At 36.0% G+C, this 17,815-nt stretch overlaps 1 protein-coding gene across 5 annotated transcripts in view; it reads right to left on the bottom strand.

Annotated features, from left to right (window-relative positions):
* The window catches only part of Eea1 (early endosome antigen 1), a 104,856-nt gene that overhangs the window by 39,176 nt on the left and 47,865 nt on the right, over window positions 1-17,815 (bottom strand). For 2 of the 5 annotated variants that reach the window (XM_006513522.4, XM_006513524.4), the window contains 9 exons: window positions 16,654-16,781; window positions 16,034-16,088; window positions 15,878-15,943; window positions 12,880-12,919; window positions 11,345-11,458; window positions 10,653-10,774; window positions 9,251-9,406; window positions 5,978-5,992; window positions 3,340-3,456 (listed from right to left, as the gene is read on the bottom strand). In XM_006513522.4, coding sequence (XP_006513585.1) covers window positions 3,340-3,456; window positions 5,978-5,992; window positions 9,251-9,406; window positions 10,653-10,774; window positions 11,345-11,458; window positions 12,880-12,919; window positions 15,878-15,943; window positions 16,034-16,088; window positions 16,654-16,781 — 813 coding nt within the window. Of the gene's footprint in view, window positions 1-3,339; window positions 3,457-5,977; window positions 5,993-9,250; window positions 9,407-10,652; window positions 10,775-11,344; window positions 11,459-12,879; window positions 13,114-15,877; window positions 15,944-16,033; window positions 16,089-16,653; window positions 16,782-17,815 lie in introns of all 5 variants that reach the window. The other 3 variants (NM_001001932.3, XM_006513523.4, XM_006513525.4) reach the window with 2 other exon arrangements.

The raw sequence follows: 17,815 nt of genomic DNA, 5'->3' as shown, positions 1-17,815 counted from the left end.
CCCTGGATATGGCAGTCTCTAGATGGTCCATCCTTTTGTCTCAGCTCCAAACTGTGTCTCTGTAACTCCTTCCATGGGTGTTTTGTTCCCAATTCTAAGAAGGGACAAAGTGTCCACACTTTGGTCTTTGTTCTTCTTGAGTTTCATGTGTTTTGCAAATTGTATCTTATATCTTGTGTATTCTAAGTTTCTGGGCTTATATCCACTTATCAGTGAGTACATATTGTGTGAGTTCTTTTGTGATTGGGTTACCTCACTCAGGATGATGCCCTCCAGGTCCATCCATTTGCCTAGGAATTTCATAAATTCATTCTTTTTAGTAGCTGAGTAGTACTCCATTGTGTAAATGTACCACATTTTCTGTATCCATTCCTCTGTTGAGGGGCATCTGGGTTCTTTCCAGCTTCTGGCTATTATAAATAAGGCTGCTATGAACATAGTGGAGCATGTGTCCTTCTTACCGGTTGGGACATCTTCTGGATATATGCCCAGAAGAGGTATTGCTGGATCTTCCGGTAGTACCATGTCCAATTTTCTGAGGAACCGCCAGACTGATTCCAGAGTGGTTGTACAAGCTTGCAATCCCACCAACAATGGAGGAGCGTTCCTCTTTCCCCACATCCTCGCCAGCATCTGCTGTCACCTGAATTTTTTATCTTAGCCATTCTGACTGGAGTGAAGTGGAATCTCAGGGTTGTTTTGATTTGCATTTCCCTGATGATTAAGGATGCTGAACATTTTTTCAGGTGCTTCTCAGCCATTCGGTATTCCTCAGGTGAGAATTCTTTGTTTAGCTCTGAGCCCCATTTTTAATGGGGTTATTTGATTTTCTGGAGTCCACCTTCTTGAGTTCTTTATATATATTGGATATTAGTCCCCTATCTGATTTGGGATAGGTAAAGATCCTTTCCCAATCTGTAGGTGGACTTTTTGTCTTATTGACGGTGTCTTTTGCCTTACAGAAGCTTTGTAGTTTCATGAGGTTCCATTTATCGATTCTCGATCTTACAGCACAAGCCATTGCTGTTCTATTCAGGAATTTGTCTCTGGTTTTATGTGGAGTTCCTTGATCCACTTAGATTTGACCTTAGTACAAGGAGATAGAAATGGATCAATTCGCATTCTTCTACATGATAACAGCCAGTTGTGCCAGCACCATTTGTTGAAAATGCTGTCTTTTTTCCACTGGATGCTTTTAGCTCCCTTGTCAAAGATCAAGTGACCATAGGTGTATGGGTTCATCTCTGGGTCTTCAATTCTATTCCATTGGTCTACTTGTCTGTCGATATACCAGTACCATGCAGTTTTTATCACAATTGCTCTTTAGTACAGCTTTAGGTCAGGCATGGTGATTCCACCAGAGGTTCTTTTACCCTTGAGAAGAGTTTTTGCTATCCTAGATTTTTTGTTATTCCAGATGAATTTGAAGATTGCTCTTTCTAATTCGTTGAAGAATTGAGTTGGAATTTTGATGGGATTGCATTGAATCTGTAGATAGCTTTTGGCAAGATAGCCATTTTTACTATATTGATCCTGCCAATTCATGAGCATGGGAGATCTTTCCATCTTCTGAGATCTTCTTTAATTTCTTTCTTCAGAGACTTGAAGTTCTTATCATACAGATCTTTCACTTCCTTAGTTAGAGTCACGCCAAGGTATTTTATATTATTTGTGACTATTGAGAAGGGTGTTGTTTCCCTAATTTCTTTCTCAGCCTGTTTATCCTTTGTGTACAGAAAGGCCATTGACTTGTTTGAGTTAATTTTATATCCAGCTACTTCATTGAAGCTGTTTATCAGGTTTAGTTCTCTGGTGGAGTTTTTAGAGTCACTTAGATATACTATCATCTCATCGTGCATGGTGTCTCATCACAGCAGTAGAAACCGTAACTATGATGAGGATGAACCGCAAACTCCGAAAAGGATGAAGAGAAACGTATAACAGTCAGTCGACAGTATGTGCTTTAACCAAGCAGTAAAAACATCCCAAAGAAGCAGACCAAAGACTAGAGGAGAAATTACCCTTATGATTAAATAGCATATAGGACAATCTTCTAATAACATGCGTCTTATTAATTAGTAATGATCTTTATATAATGTCACATTCAGAACTATTTTGAAAATTCACATTTTTGATTCATTACCTAAATTAAATCTGCTTATTAATCTATACAAATCATTTTTAAAGACTGTAAGGGACTGAAATTTCATAGTATAGCCCATGCTCACAGATCCTGAGCAGCTGCATGGCATGTAAGTTGTAAATGTGGTAGCAAATTAAGGCTATTTTGTGACTCTTCTTTCCCATGGGCTTACTTATAAAGTCCCGGAGTGATCCACCCTTCTCCACGTCTTCCAGATGTCCTGACTCGTTAAGAGGTCAAAAGTACATGAAAACACTGACTATTTAAAACTTACTTGTCCTAAAATATTAATCTATCAAGCTGAGGTGGTAGCACACACCTTTAATCCCAGCTATTCTGTAATGAGTTTTTTTGGTAGTGGATAAGCACACAAGATACAGTTGATAATGAATGTGTAAAATTTAATATGAAGCTCATAGCATCCAGTCTGAATGCTTAGCTGTATAGTAGTTCACTGAGTTGTATAAACTTTGGATCTGGATAATTTTTGTTTGTAATATTTTTATTTGTAAGGTTTTTAGATAATAAATCTTATAAATGTGTATATGTAAGTATAGATACATAATAGAATTACAATACAATCCAGCAACCTGATTCTTGGATAGAGCCAAAAGAACTAAAAACAGGGTCTCAAAGATATTTATATACACAAATTCTAAGCAGTGATATTCAAAATAACCAGAAAGAAGAAAGCATCCCAAGTATTTATTGACAGGTGGATGTATATCTCAAACTTAAAATGATATAGTATCATTCAACTATAAAGACAGAATGCTGATGTAAGGGACTCAGATGAATCTTTCAGGATATTATGTTAAATAATGTCAGTTACAAATCCACAAATACTTTATGACTCCACTTATCTAAAAGACTTGGGTGTGTAAAAGTATTAAAAACACAAGAGAACATGGTGGTTGGCTGGAGTTCAGGGAAGGTGCAGTAGGTAGGGCTGTTCTTTGGGTATAAGACACAGTTTTGCCACACAAAGAATTCTTAGAGGCTGTTTTGTACCCCATGTGGATATACTTAACATTTAGTACATACATACATACATACATACATACATACATGGGGGAGGGAGGGAGGAATGAGGAAGGATGAGTGAGTTATCTTACTATATAAATTAAATTAATTTTAATGATTAAATTTAATAATTAAAATCTATTCACCACTCTATGTCGCTTTAAAATTCTTACCTGGTTTTTTTGTGTTAATTCATTAATTGAACCTTTAAGTTTTTGTATTTCCTGCACATATACTGCAACTTCTTGGGGGCCTTTGGCAAGTTCACTCCTTAGCTGGTTTATTGTAGCCTGAAAAATAAAGTAACAATTAAAGCAAATGAACGCAGGCTCACAAAGATTTGAAGAAATGATGGCTCTGCTGCGGGGCAGTTAAATTGAAGTGACACCTGACTCTTTACAACCTGATCTTTATTCTGATAGCAGTAATACTCCCACCTAATTTTTTTTTTTTTGCTTAAAATTAATTGTTAAAATACATCCAAGATGCATGATTCATTTGTTAAATTATATGTCAGCTGAAATGCTGCCATCTTCATCTATCTGAGGTAACATCAAATTTTTAATTTCATGGTTTTAAATCTATACTTTGAGCCTCCTAAATCCAAACAGGAAAACCATGTTATATCTAGAGATTTTTCAACCTTCCACAGCATATTCACATATGCAATCTGGTTTGTTTTGGGTGAATCACCTTTCTGATAAATAATGAGAGTATATTTATCAAAACAATTTACCAAGCTAAGGTCCCATGTAGTTTCATTAACCAAGGCTACTTTATGGTCAAGCATTAACAGTTGAATAGAAACATGCTAGTGAATTTAAACATTTTAATAACAATAAATTAATGTTTATTGTTTAGATAGTTTGATTGCTTAAAACTAATGAAAGGGAAAACCAGGTGGGCAAGTATCTTAAAAAGCCATACCTCTATTACACAAAAGCTCAAACACTAGAAAGCTACTACAAATGATATTAACAAATGAACTTTGTATTTCTAATATTTCTTGCTGGCTCTACTTTTTACATACTGGAAGTCAGTCACTTCCGTTGCACACATTCTTTATGCTGAATAAACTTTACAGCATGGACATGCATACATTTAGAATTCTGCTCTTAGCACCCAACCACGTGTTACAAATCAGTCCCTGTGTCATACAGAAGAGACCTGGGAGGATCTGGTTTGCAGTGACCCAATGACACTGCTCAGACACTGTAGTGACTCTCTGGGAACCCGGACTACACAGAACTTAGGTTCTGAGGTACTTTCAGAGGTATAGTGTCTTCATCCATTTAGAAAAACAATGGCTTCAATTTTCAGAAATTAATTTAACACATTAATGACTGAAAGTTTAGATTAATGTGAGCACTTGAAAGTTTAAGTTTGGTCAGGACGACAAGAGATGTGGCAAGAGTATGCCCAGAAAGGAGGACATTAGATGTAGGAGACTCAGGAAAGAGTGGTTATATGACTTTCCTTTTCTCTGCTGCACATTACCAATCATCATTCCTAGCTTTTAAAACCATAAAATATTGTTCTGATTTGAGGAAAAATGATGAATAAAGAAAAAAATTAAGGGGTATAAAATATATTTTCTCTTCAGATAGTATCACAGTTGACACTCCAATGTTTTTCTCTTTCTGTGGTAACTTTCCCTGCCATCTGCTCAACTCCATCTATGGCTTGCAGGTCAGCGCTTTCTATAATCTCTTTCCAGGATTCTTCTTTACAGAGCTTCATGGTGACTCCCACTTACAATATCCTCCTCACTCATATCCTTGAGATCTTCCTCTGCCATGCCAGTAAAATTGCCCCACATTATTTCTGGCTCCACCACAACACACACACACCCTACTTTTTTCTTTCTTCTTCATAGAATTTGCTATCACTTCACTTCCTACCATGATACGGTTTGATTATAGAAACATCTCAAAAGGCTCCTGTGCTTAAGCTTTGATCCAGTTGATCCAATCATTGAGAGGTCGTGGACTGGATCGTGAGGGCTCTGGCCATTGAGTAACTGTGATTTGATCCTGTCAGTAGGAGGTGATGAAATGTTTGTGGTGAGGGACAGTGAGAGGAAGTAGTCACCAGGGGCATCTTGACCCGGGTCCCTGCTGTGTGCTTCCTGGCTACCAGAAGTTAGCAACCTAGGCCACAGTTCCTGGCTGCCATGACATTCTAAAGGAAAGAACCCAGAAAAACCTGGACTAAGACCAGAAGGCAAAATGAATCTTTCATGCTTTGAAATTGTTTCTCTCCGGCCACTTTCACAGCAATAAAGAACTAACTAACACAAATGAAGACTGGCTTTGTTACACATTTTTCATTCCCACAAAGGAATATGAATCTTACAAGAGCAGGCACTGACTTAATGATGCATTCCTAAAACTTAGAATTGTTCCTGCTGCTTAGCATTTATTCAAAATATACTCCCCAGTGAGTGATCATCCCCTCAAAGATTTGATAGCTATTTATACCCATTAGAACAATGAGACCCTAACAAAACTTTACTGTCCTTGATGCTGTTACTAAACTGAATATTAGGTTTTTAGTAGGACTTAAGTTACAAATAACTAAGAAACAATATTTTGACGTTCTGCTAGTGCTACAGAACTATAATTATTGCCTGAATTTCTACTATTAAGAAATAATCATTTTAAAATGGATGAGAACTCGTCTGATTAACAAAACAAAAATGAGCATGTCTATGAAGTTCTAAGATTGCCCTATCACACAAAACTACACAGGACAATAGAAGGCGGTGGATAAAGACAGTACCAAAGCTACAAGTGTCCCGAAGCACATTACCTCAAATTTAAGCATCTCCATTAGAAAGCAGAAAAAAAATAATAAAATGGTGGATGAAAGGTGGAAGACAGTACTGACAAGGCGCACATTGAGAACACAATAAAAATGTCCAAACATACTTACAAATGGGATCTCTTAAACTAACATACTTAATATTGAAATATTCATAAATAGCTTAAATAATCTTAAATAGCTATGTCTGATTATAATCATCCTTAGTCCATACTTGTATAAACATTTTTGCTCTTAAAATTAAGATCCAAATAAGATTACTTAAAATATAAATAAGATTCTTTAAAAACATTTCCATTAAATACCACAATATATCTAAACTCATTGCAGCTTTCTTTAATATTTACCTTGATGAAGCATTTTCAAAATAATTTTAAATCTTGAAACCTTCAATCTTCAATCTATAAAATCTCCAACTACTTATTAAGTACTTCAAATGCTTTAGAATAAAAATATACTTTCATAAATATATAGAAAATGCAGTAAGCTCATAAGGTATGTAAGTTTCAAGGAGAATAAACTAAAGTTGTATTTAACAATATGTTCCAGAATACATATCACCAATCCGAACTAGAAAACATTTGATAAATCCTTATATTTCTTGCTTCTCTAATGGCTTTTAATTTGTTTTGATTCTGATTAAGAGAAAGTAACCACATCTATAATAATTTGATTCTAGTAAATTTTTAAATGATGTAATTCACTAATATACTTAGATAAAAACAACTAGAATTGAATTTTAATTAAACACGTTACATATTCATAGTAAGTAGAAACAACAACAACAACAAAAAACCCAAATGAAGTAAAAAACAAGTATATGAGATGAAACAATCAATTATACTAATGTTTCTATGGAAACAGTATTAGATAAACTTGAAAATATTTTCAGTTACTCAATACATAACAACATACAATTTTGGCAAAACACTAAAGTAGCAATAAACATTGGGACAAGGTTAGTAGCACAAAAAGCTTGCATGGTAGCTCACTCTCCTAATTCCATCTTAGGGGGCTGAGGCATGGAGAGTCACATATGAGAGATTGAGGCAGCCAAGGCTATACAGGGAGCTCCAGGTTAGCCTTCAGCTAGATGAGACACTGTCTCAAAATAAAAACAGAAAACAAGCAAACAAAAAGCCTAGCAGCACCAGTCACTCATGAGGCAATTATGAGACAAGTTAAATGGAAGACAGGCACTAAGGGAGGGGTGCTGGGCCTGAGTAAGACCCAGGTTCTCAGTTTTACACAAGCGACTGAAAGTCGGTTACACCTAATTGAGCCTCAGATTCCTCATAACTTTATAAGATCAGATGAGAAACTTTTAAAGCTAACACAGTACTCAAAATGACCTGGTGGAGTATCAGAAACCTAGTGGTGTCCAAAAAAAATCTGTCTAATGGCATTAGTGTGACTCTGATAATACTTCTTTGGGGGTGGGGGGGTCAAGGGGCAGAGGGTTTTTATTTTTGTTTTTTGAGACAGGGTTTCTCTGTGCAGTCCTCCCTGTCTTGAAACTTGCTCTGTAGACCAAGCTAACCTCTCCACCTGCCTCTCTTCCTGAGTGCTAGGATTGAAGGTGTATACCACTATGGCATGGCTTTTGCTAATATTCTTAATTAACAAGTATGACTCTTTAATTCTCAACTAAAAAAAGTCAGAGTAAATTCACTTTAAAATATGTATACTCTAAAACCACCATTAATTACTTCCATTAACATTTAGTCACCATGTGCTTTTATATGGAAATGTCAACATTCAATGGCATTTTTAAGTGAAGAGACTACTGTTATAATTTGAGAAGTTATTAGTCAGCAGTCAGATCTAATCAACACTAGTCCTAAGTACAGAAATAAATGACTGGGCTTGCTCAAGTTAAAGTCATCTAAAACACCCTTTTCCTTATCCGACTTTGACTCAGCATCTTCTCATCTTTTAAGTGTACAGGAGTGTTACTTGAATGAATGTGTGTGCACCATGTATGTGTAGCACCTGTGAGGTTAATAAGACAATGTCAGATGCTCCGGAACAGGAGGGATAGAAGGATACCGGGAAGAGTAGCCAATGCTCTTTACTGCTGAGCCATCTCTCCAGCCGCCAATTAGTTACAGTCTAATTAGTAATACCTCTCAACACTGAACTGACTTTGGTAAACTTATGAACCCCCTCAAACTATTTGGAAACTTGTGAACCTGTGTGGTTACGGTTATGAAGTGTCATTTCGGGGAATCTACATGGTAACTTCGTGTCACGCATCTACACTCTTGTAAGTTCCCACTGATGAGACACAGATAAAGAAACACAGGAGGAACCAGACACAGGATAGCTGTAATAGTTTTACTCCATGATTTACTGGCATGTTACTATTTATGAACAGAGTGGGATTTTGGTCACCAGCTAAAAACTGTCACTACAACAAATGCTTTTGTTTTTGTGTTGTTCTCTGTTTTGGGGTGTCTGTGTGTGTGTGTGTGTGTGTGTGTGTGTGTGTGTGTGTGTGTGTGTGTGTGTTTTCAAATAGGGTCCCTCACTATGTACCTAAGATTGCTCTTAAACTCATGATCCTCCTCTTAGCCTCCAAATGTTGGAATTCTATGTGTGTGTGACAACATATGACAAACTGGATAAGTTATGGTAGTATGTTGCAGCAGTTTTTTTAAGATTTATTTACTTTTATTTTGTACATGTAAGTGTTTTGCCTATGGTACATCTGTGCACCACGTATGTGCCGGGTGCCTTCAGAGGCTAGGAAGAGAACATCAGATCCCTGAGAAGTGAAGTTACAGATGTTTGTGAGTTGCCTTGCGGTTGCTGGGAACCAAATCCTGGTAAGAGAGTGCTTTAACTGCTGAGCCCACCCTCCGCAGTACCAATTCAACACTTCAGCTACAGCATTCAATGCCTATCAATTAGAAATAAATCTATTAAAAAACACATCATCTGCTAGGTACTATGGTACATTTCTGTCATCTCAGGAGACCAAGGAGGTTAAGAAGAGCCTCCATAGTGAGACTGCATGCCAAAAATTTTTACAGAACCAGAAAGAAAGCAAAGAAAGAAGCAATTATTTCTAAATATTTTCCCAAAACAATATTGTTAAAGTAACTATAGGAAATGACATCAGACTTGGTTTACTGCAACCAAATTAAGATAAATTCAATTATCACTTACCAACTGGCCTTAATTATCTACTGCATATATGCATCATTTATTAGGTGGAATAGTAATCTATCATGGAAGCATTCCACTCAGTGTCATTACCTCCAAATGAGCATGCTCTGATTGTAACTTTTTGCATTCATCTTTAAGTTTTTCAGATTCTCTCTCACGTTCCAAAGTCATGTTATCCATTAGTGTTTGAACTTGGACCAGTTCTTTCTTTAGTACAGCAACATCTTCTATACCAGGTCTCTGAAGCTGTGAAACACACATTTTAAATAAATATTACAGTTAAAAAACCTAAAATAATATACATTTTAGAATAAGTCACTAAAAGGAGATCAAAATAAAAACAAACATTATTACCAATTTTTAGACTCTAAACCGCAAACACTGATTCCTGCCTCAATAAACCAATGCCCTTTCCATTCATTGTACTTACAGTCTCATCAAGCTGCACACTAGCAAACTCACAACTACCCAAGTATTTCCTTGGCTTGGCTTCCCTTAACAAACTGTGTATGGATCCTAACAACGACTTCACAGACTGCATTCTTCCCTCTGCTGAGGAGGAGGCAATGGGACTAAAGAAGTGAGCTCTGAGGGGACCTCTTGCCTAGCACGGAGCCATGGTGATACAACAACAAAATTTAAATAAGGAAGAAAAGATGCAAGCTTGTTCCGGGTTTCCAGTCGGTTGCTTGTATTCAGTCATTTATTCATGTATTTATTGAATGCTATATAAATAAAGATATCAAAGATAGGTCCAGGGTTGTAAACCCTAAGGAAAACACTGAACCATGGTACCTACTGACAAACACCATCACCAAACAAGTCTGACTTGAATTTTATGTTTGAAGAATTTGAAATAAAATTTCTTTCCAGTTGGAGGCAATGCTAAACCTGATGCACTATGAAACTGAAGTGTAAGGAAAAAGTCTGCACGTTGGCGCACAGCTTTAGCCCCACACTGAGGAAGCAGAGGTAAGAGGATCTCTCTGAGTTGGAGGCCAGTCTTGTCTACCATAGCAAGTTCCACTATGGCTGAGGCTACACAGTGAGATCCTGTCTCAAAAGAGCATTACAATGGGAGGAAATGAGAGTTTCAGAGATGTGGATAGAGGAAATATTTTAAAAACAAAACAAAAATTTATACTTAAACAGAAACAACAATATCATCAAAGGAGCTAAATGACATAATTTTTATAACATCTTTTTTACTTTTAAAAATCATAGGGCATATATATATATACATACATACAAACATACATATATATATATATATATATATATATATATATATATGTAGAAGGATATATGGAATCTTTTTTATTGCCTCCAGTTCATTAAACTATTTTTTAAATATTTCTTCAGCTGGATATTTAACTCAAAACTTCATACATTGTTGGCAAGTTCTCTATCACTTAGCCATATGCCTGTTATCATATATATTTCATTTTAATTAGGATGGTACAAATTAACATAATGATGATAAATAAATTACCAGTTCAGTTTTCAGATCTTGAATTACAGTTGTCTGTTTGTTTAAGTCTTCTGTCAAATGTGTCACTTTTTGTTCAGCAGCTGCTCGGAGACTCTTTTCTTCATCATATTTTGACTTTATATCTAATTAAAAATAGCAATACATATATTGATTTCAAAATATTAACCCTGAAGGCAGGTCTTATAAGTCTGCATATATTAACCTGCAAGGTTATACACACTTAAGTCTAATTCACATTTCTTAAGTACCCATAACTATACCCATAAGGTTATAATCATGTTAAATTCCAACCAACAGTAGACTACTTAGTACTTTAATCTACATACATAAAATGTTTTACCAAAAAGCACATAATTTGAAACAAAATACATTATGAATAATTAATTGATAGTATAACCAAGTATTAAATCTCTAATATATTATACAATCAATTTATTTAAAATGTTACATTTTAATCACCAAGAATATCAAAAGAGAACATTTAACTTTAAATTTCAAGAAGAAAATACTAAAGAAAAAACATTGAAGGACAAATAAAATAATTTATACAGCAATTCATATTATTAAACTCCATTAATCACTTCTATAGTTTACAAAACTGTTTTAATACACTTAAAACATTAGTTTTCTAAGACATATAATGATGAAAAGGTAAGAACATTTATTGGCTAAAAAATTCAGATTCAATATACCTGCAATTTCAGTAGCAAGTTGGGCTGCTTTCTGTTCAAACAGATCTTTCATTTGCTTAATATTAAAATTCTCTGTTTGTGCTTCTTCTAATTGTTGCTCTAAAGCCTGTAGCTCTAGAAGAGAGCATAGCAGTATGTTAAATATAATGTCAGTTATATACACTAAATTTTTATTACTTATATCATAATCATGTAATAATAATTGATGTGAATCCATCTATAAGATTATTTTCACATTTCAAAATATTGAGCATATTTGAATCATTTAAGGTAAAAATCACAATTTATAAACTTGATTTATAAATAAAAAATAATTAGAATAACCTCCAAATATCTATAAATATTTGCTTAGAGGTTTAGTTTTGCCTTTTAAAAATTAAGATAAAATCTGAAGTGTAAAAAAGTAAAGAAATAAAAGATTTAAAAAATTAAGATCTGCCATATCCAGGGATCCATCCCATAATTAGCCTCCAAACGATGACACCATTGCATACACTAGCAAGCGTTTGTTGCAAGGACCGTGATATAGCTGTCTCTTGTGAGACTAGGCCGGGGCCTAGCAAACACAGAAGTGGATGCTCACAGTCAACTATTGGATGGATCACAAGGCCCCAATGGAGGAGCTAGAGAAAGTATCCAAGGAGCTAAAGAGATCTGCAACCCTGTAGGTGCAACATTATGAACTAACCAGTACCCCGGAGCTCTTGACTCTAGCTGCATTGATACATAGTATCAAAAGATGGCCTACTCGGCCATCACTGGAAAGAGATGCCCATTGGACACGCAAATATTATATGCCCCAGTACAGGGGAATGCCAGGGCCAAAAAATGGGAATGGGTGGGTAGGAGAGTGGGGGGGGGGGGAGGGGAGGGGGGACTTTTGGGATAGCATTGGAAATGTAAGTGAGGAAAATACGTAATAAAAAAATTAAGATCTTACTTTATGGCTAAGGTTAGATTAGAACTTGTGATTCTCCTTTTTCAGCCTCCTGCATGCTAGTATTACCGACATAGACCATCACACCCATTTTAAAATGTATTGTGTTGTTCAGAAACATTATAAAGTGAATTTAGAAATAACTAAGAACAACAATGGCCTTAAAACACATTAGTTAAAATGTGCAGTCAACGTCTGTCACTACTGCTTCATCCTGAGAGAAATCCCTTAACTACAACTTCTACTCTGAGTCTAACCTGGACTAGTCACTGAACATCCACCCACTTAACAGCAGCTACAAAGATGTTCATCTCATCATTTACTGCAAGAGGTATAGACATAGCATTACCTAATGTAGACTGAACTTTAAGAAATCATTGGGGTAACATTCTAGAGGTTTATTCATATCTTCAGAATATAATGAACTAGATAACTGACTAAATTGTAACACAAGTAACTATCTAAACAGAACGCACAAATAAAATAATTTTACCGTTTTACAAATATGTATAAACATAAACAAAACTCCTTTATCAGTTATTAAATTTTAAAAAGGATGAGAAAAAAAGAAAAATGAAAACAAAAATGTTTTAATTACCTGCTGACGAATCAGTCACCAATCCATCAGATTTAGCCTCCTTAATTAAAACAGAACACATAAATAAATGTGGTAAAAAGAGAAGAAAACTCTATACAATTGCCATGTCTGTCAAGTTAAGTAAGAGGATCTGGGTTAAGATCAGAATCTGACGGTTCTCCTCCTTTCAGATCTGTAAGCTGTCATTAGATGGCTGGCGTCATTTCACTGCAGTCTGCCAGTCCAAGGGCTTTCCTATGTTTGTAGAAACCTCAGTGTCATGCAACAGGTGACATCCACAATTCCATATATTCAGCAATAAAGTAATAACAGCACTTCCTCTGTCTCCAGAACCCAGCATCAGCTCTTCCCACACTCCACGTACAGGCTCCTGGCACCAACTGCTGGGCTGCAAGCACACAAGCCTACCGCACAGCTTGCAGCACCGCTATCTATCTCTCCAGACCAATAGCTCACGCTGTGTCAGGCTCGGTCACACTCCTTTAGCCTTACTTCTCAAATCTCGCCCCACCACCTACAGTGCACTCTATCAGTAAGTGACCCTTGCTACATAGCTCTCTGGAAAGCATCACTCTCAGGAAACCACTTATAAAGGTGCACCTTAAATTTTAATGAGATTTTGCTTAGCATGAGAGACTGATTCTACTACAGTTGAGACTTTAATGGACTTTAATAACTGTGGCATTCACTAAGTTGTTCATGTAACTCATCTATTGAATGTCTTCTCTGTGAAATTTGTTCACTGTATTCTCTCCTTTAAGCACTTAGAATTTAAAGGAAAATAAGTAGCAATAGATATGTGATCTAAGAGATCAATACATTGAACATATCCTTACTATATACATAAAAACACCAAAACTATTTAAAGATTAGTAACCTTATATATGCCATCCACTATGACAATCAAGAAGGGTATTATTGTGTGAGAGTGGAAGCAACGGTTAGACACTGGAGCACAGGTCAGTAGGAAAGCACTTGCCTAGTACACAGGTCCCTGAGCTCATCAATCATCTCAAACAGAGAAATAAAGGAAGGGCTCACAAGACGGCTCAGTGGGGAAATGTACTTCTCACTAGGACCTGAACTCACCTTCCTGGGCCAAGAAAAGAAATCTACTCTCACACGCTATTTGCTGACCTCTATCTACATGCAAGAAGGTACCCACATATATGTACACACACACACACACAAACATACGTGCACAATAAATAAATGTGAAGCACAGACATACTTTAACCCATAAAATACCAGGCATGCCTTTATTCTCAGCAGAGGCAGAGGCAGAAGCAGGCAGACCTCTGAGAGTTTGAAGCTAGCTTGGTCTACATAGTGAGTTCCAGGACAGTCAGGGCTATGTAGAGAGACCATGTCTCACAAAAAAGAAGAAGAAGAAAGAAGAAAGAAGGAAGAAGGAAGAAGGAAGAAGAAGGAAGAAGAAGGAAGAGGAGGAAAGAAGAAGGAAGAAGGAAGAAGGAAGAAGGAAGAAGGAAGAAGGAAGAAGAAGAAGAAGAAGAAGAAGAAGAAGAAGAAGAAGAAGGAAGAAGGAAGAAGGAGGAAGGAGGAAGGAGGAAGAAGGAAGAAGGAAGAAGGAAGAAGGAAGAAGGAAGAAGGAAGAAGGAAGAAGGAAGAAGGAAGAAGAAGAAGAAGAAGAAGAAGAAGAAGAAGAAGAAGAAGAAGAAGAAGAAGAAAGAAGAAAGAAAGAAAGAAAGAAAGAAAGAAAGAAAGAAAGAAAGAAAGAAAGAAAGAAAGAGAAAGAAAGAAAGAGAGAGAGAGAGAGAGAAAGAAGAGGAGGAGGAGGAAGAAGAGGAGAAGGGAGGGGGAGAGGGAAAGGGAGGAGGAGGAGACAACCACTACCACTACCATATTCTTTAGGGCTAAAGTCATCCAGGTACTGGGAAAATTTAATAACTTTCACATATTTTAATATTTTAAAGAGTTAAGTCCATGTCAAAGAATAAAGGATTTCCATATTGATGGCTTAAAATATTTAAAATGTATTTGCTTCTAAACAGGAATTTACTGGAAATACAAGTTATAACTTACACTACTGAGAATGTATTTATGAAATATGACACGCTGGCACATGTCCCAGATCTTGAAGGACAGTTTCCAGAAGGCCTTGTTATCACAAGAAATGACAATTCCATTGTTACTGCCCTTAGACTTTTCAGTGAGATGAGATGAGAAAGTAGAGGCCAATAATTTGTGTTGAGCCTCAGTTTTTTAAGCCATTTAAGTATACTGTCAGAAAAATAGAATAACATAACCTTGATGTTTTAAAAACTGATAACTGATTCTCTCTTAAAGCAATGTATATAGATGATTGATTGATAGATGATAAACAGACAGATATAGATAGATTGATGATAGATATAGATGATAGACGATATATGATAGAAACAGATGATAGATAGATAGATAGATAGATAGATAGATAGATAGATAGATAGATAGATAGATAGATGGTAGATAAATAGTAGTCTAATTTTTAATTGTGTGTATGCATAAGCACATGTATGCAGGAGGCCAGAAGAGGACACTGGATCCCCTGGAACTGCAGTTACCAGCACCTGGGAGCTGCCTGATGTGCGTGCAGGGGATTGAGCCTGGGCCCTCAGCAAATGCAGCAAGCACACTTAATTACTGAGCCATCTCTCCAGCCCCTTCACTTCTTTTGAGACAAGGTCTTGCTATGCAGCCTAGACTGTCTTTGAACTCATTTTCTGGCCTCTGACTTCCAAGTGCTGGGATTACACACACACTATCATACCTAACACAGCAAATTCTTAATGGCACATGTTTAAGAAGGTTATCTTTGCTTTCCATATATGTTCCCAAATTCATTAGAATTATACAGATTATTTAATAGGCTGTTACACAAAAAATAAATTAGGAAAGTATTTATATCAAGCCCCTTACAAAAGAGTATAATGCTTAATTTTCAACAATAAAAATAAACAACTAATAAACATGCTTTAAGAATTTAAAGTGCAATTACTTGCTGCTGTAGCCCTTGATATTTTTCTAATTCTTTCTTTAATTCTTCTGAGTACCATTTTTCTTCCTGATAAGAAAGATTTTAATTAGTAAATTTTAAAGCAGTTTTTAATGTGAAACTCTAAAAATAAACAATCATTAGCATGTTTATTTTTACCTTAAGTGAGGCCTGTAGGTCTTGGACCTCTTGTCTGAGTAGTGTTATGTCATCTCTAAAGATGCATGAGGAGAGAGGAAAGGTCTTTTAATTTACGAGCTTAGCAAGTGATAATCAGAAACTTTTAATGTTATAGCTTTCTCAATTATTTTAAAAACACTGAATGTTTTCTGTATATAAAAGCCTTTAGAAAAAATAATTTCAGTCTTAAAAGTACATGGTTTGCAAACACAAACAATTCTCAAGCAAATAATAAGCTAATTACCAAGTGCCTAGAGCAGAAACAAAGTTGCCAACAATACTCAGGAATGGCTCCCTGACACAGTTTGGGTAAAATCCAAAGCTGCCAGCAGTACTGTAAAATGTGCATGATCTGCCCCTGCCTGGTCACTCTCCCCTTCATTCACTTGGCTGTATAACACTGGATTGTTTCTGACTCAAACCCACAAGAAGTTACGTAAGCTGACAAGCTAGGGAGGAAGACCATGATAATTGAGGACAGATTTAAATTAAGTAGTATGAGAACATTACAATTTCCAGAAAGTAATTAATGTTGACATAGCAATTATATCACATGTGCAGTCCATGACAATATCCCATTTCAAACTAGTATACTGTACCGTGTCAAAGCAAGACCGGCCTCTCCACCATGACCCGAGTCATTACCAGCATCATGAACGGCCTGATAGTGCTTGAAAAGCTCATCAGCAGAGCCAAGGGATTTCATACACTGGGGACATATGAAACCCTATAAAACGGGGAACCAGAAAGTTTAAAAACTATTTAATTTTGAAGAACAACACTTAGCATTTATGAAATATAGCCAAATTTCATAGTCATACCATAATTGCCATTAAATAAACTGTAATGTATAATGATAAGCCACAATTCTATTATCAAGCAAAGGTATTTATTTCACTAACAGTTCTGCTTAAAGTATATAAAACATAAAGAAAACACAGCTATCTTTTAGGCTGTACCAAATTAATGGCTAAAGAAATGAATGAGACATTAGTTTGAGTTTTTTTTTTTTTTTTCGTTTGTGAGACAGGGTCTCACTATGTAGCCTTGCATATCCAAAAACTCACAACGTAAATCAGGATGGCCTTGAACTCACAGAGCTCTACTTGCCTCTGCCTTCTGAGCACTGGAATTTAAGGGGTGTGCCATGACAACAAGTTCTAGATTATTAGTTGAAAACATTTTCCACCACAATTTTTCTGTGTGTGTATTCTCATTAAAGTAACAATTGTTCTAATCTAATTCATAGGAATATAAAAAAAAGGTAAGCTGTTGAAATGATTTTGTCACCAAAGGGAAAAATCAAGACCGTAAGTGTCTCACACAGAGCTCTATTGGCCAAGTGTTGCAAGCAGAAAATACCTATCAGAGTGATGGTGCACACCTATAATTTCAGCAACCCTGAAAGAGAGGCAAAAGGACCAGAAGTTTAAAGTCATCTCAAGCACATAGTAAGACCAACATTGGGTACATGAGACCCTGCTTCAAACTAAATGGACAGACAAACAAATAAATAATTGCTAGCCTAAGGCTAACATAATAAAAGCCCTAAGCTAATGAAAAGTCTAATAAAACATAAGCAGCCGATAATCCCAGAATATATGATTTATGACTATCATTGATAATGCTGTTAAGCACTCTGCTATAATTTCATGTTTTCTGTGTTTGGGGTTACAATACAGGACTGAATCATAAAATCAGCATACTTGGCTATAGCTTTAATATTCCACAAAATACATTTGAAGCTATTTTACTAATAGT

The sequence above is a fragment of the Mus musculus genome, chromosome 10 (genome assembly GCF_000001635.26).
Source record: "Mus musculus strain C57BL/6J chromosome 10, GRCm38.p6 C57BL/6J".
Lineage (NCBI taxonomy): Eukaryota > Metazoa > Chordata > Mammalia > Rodentia > Muridae > Mus > Mus musculus.
Note: the sequence above shows the minus strand (reverse complement) of the source record. Positions and strands in the feature narration are given on the sequence as shown.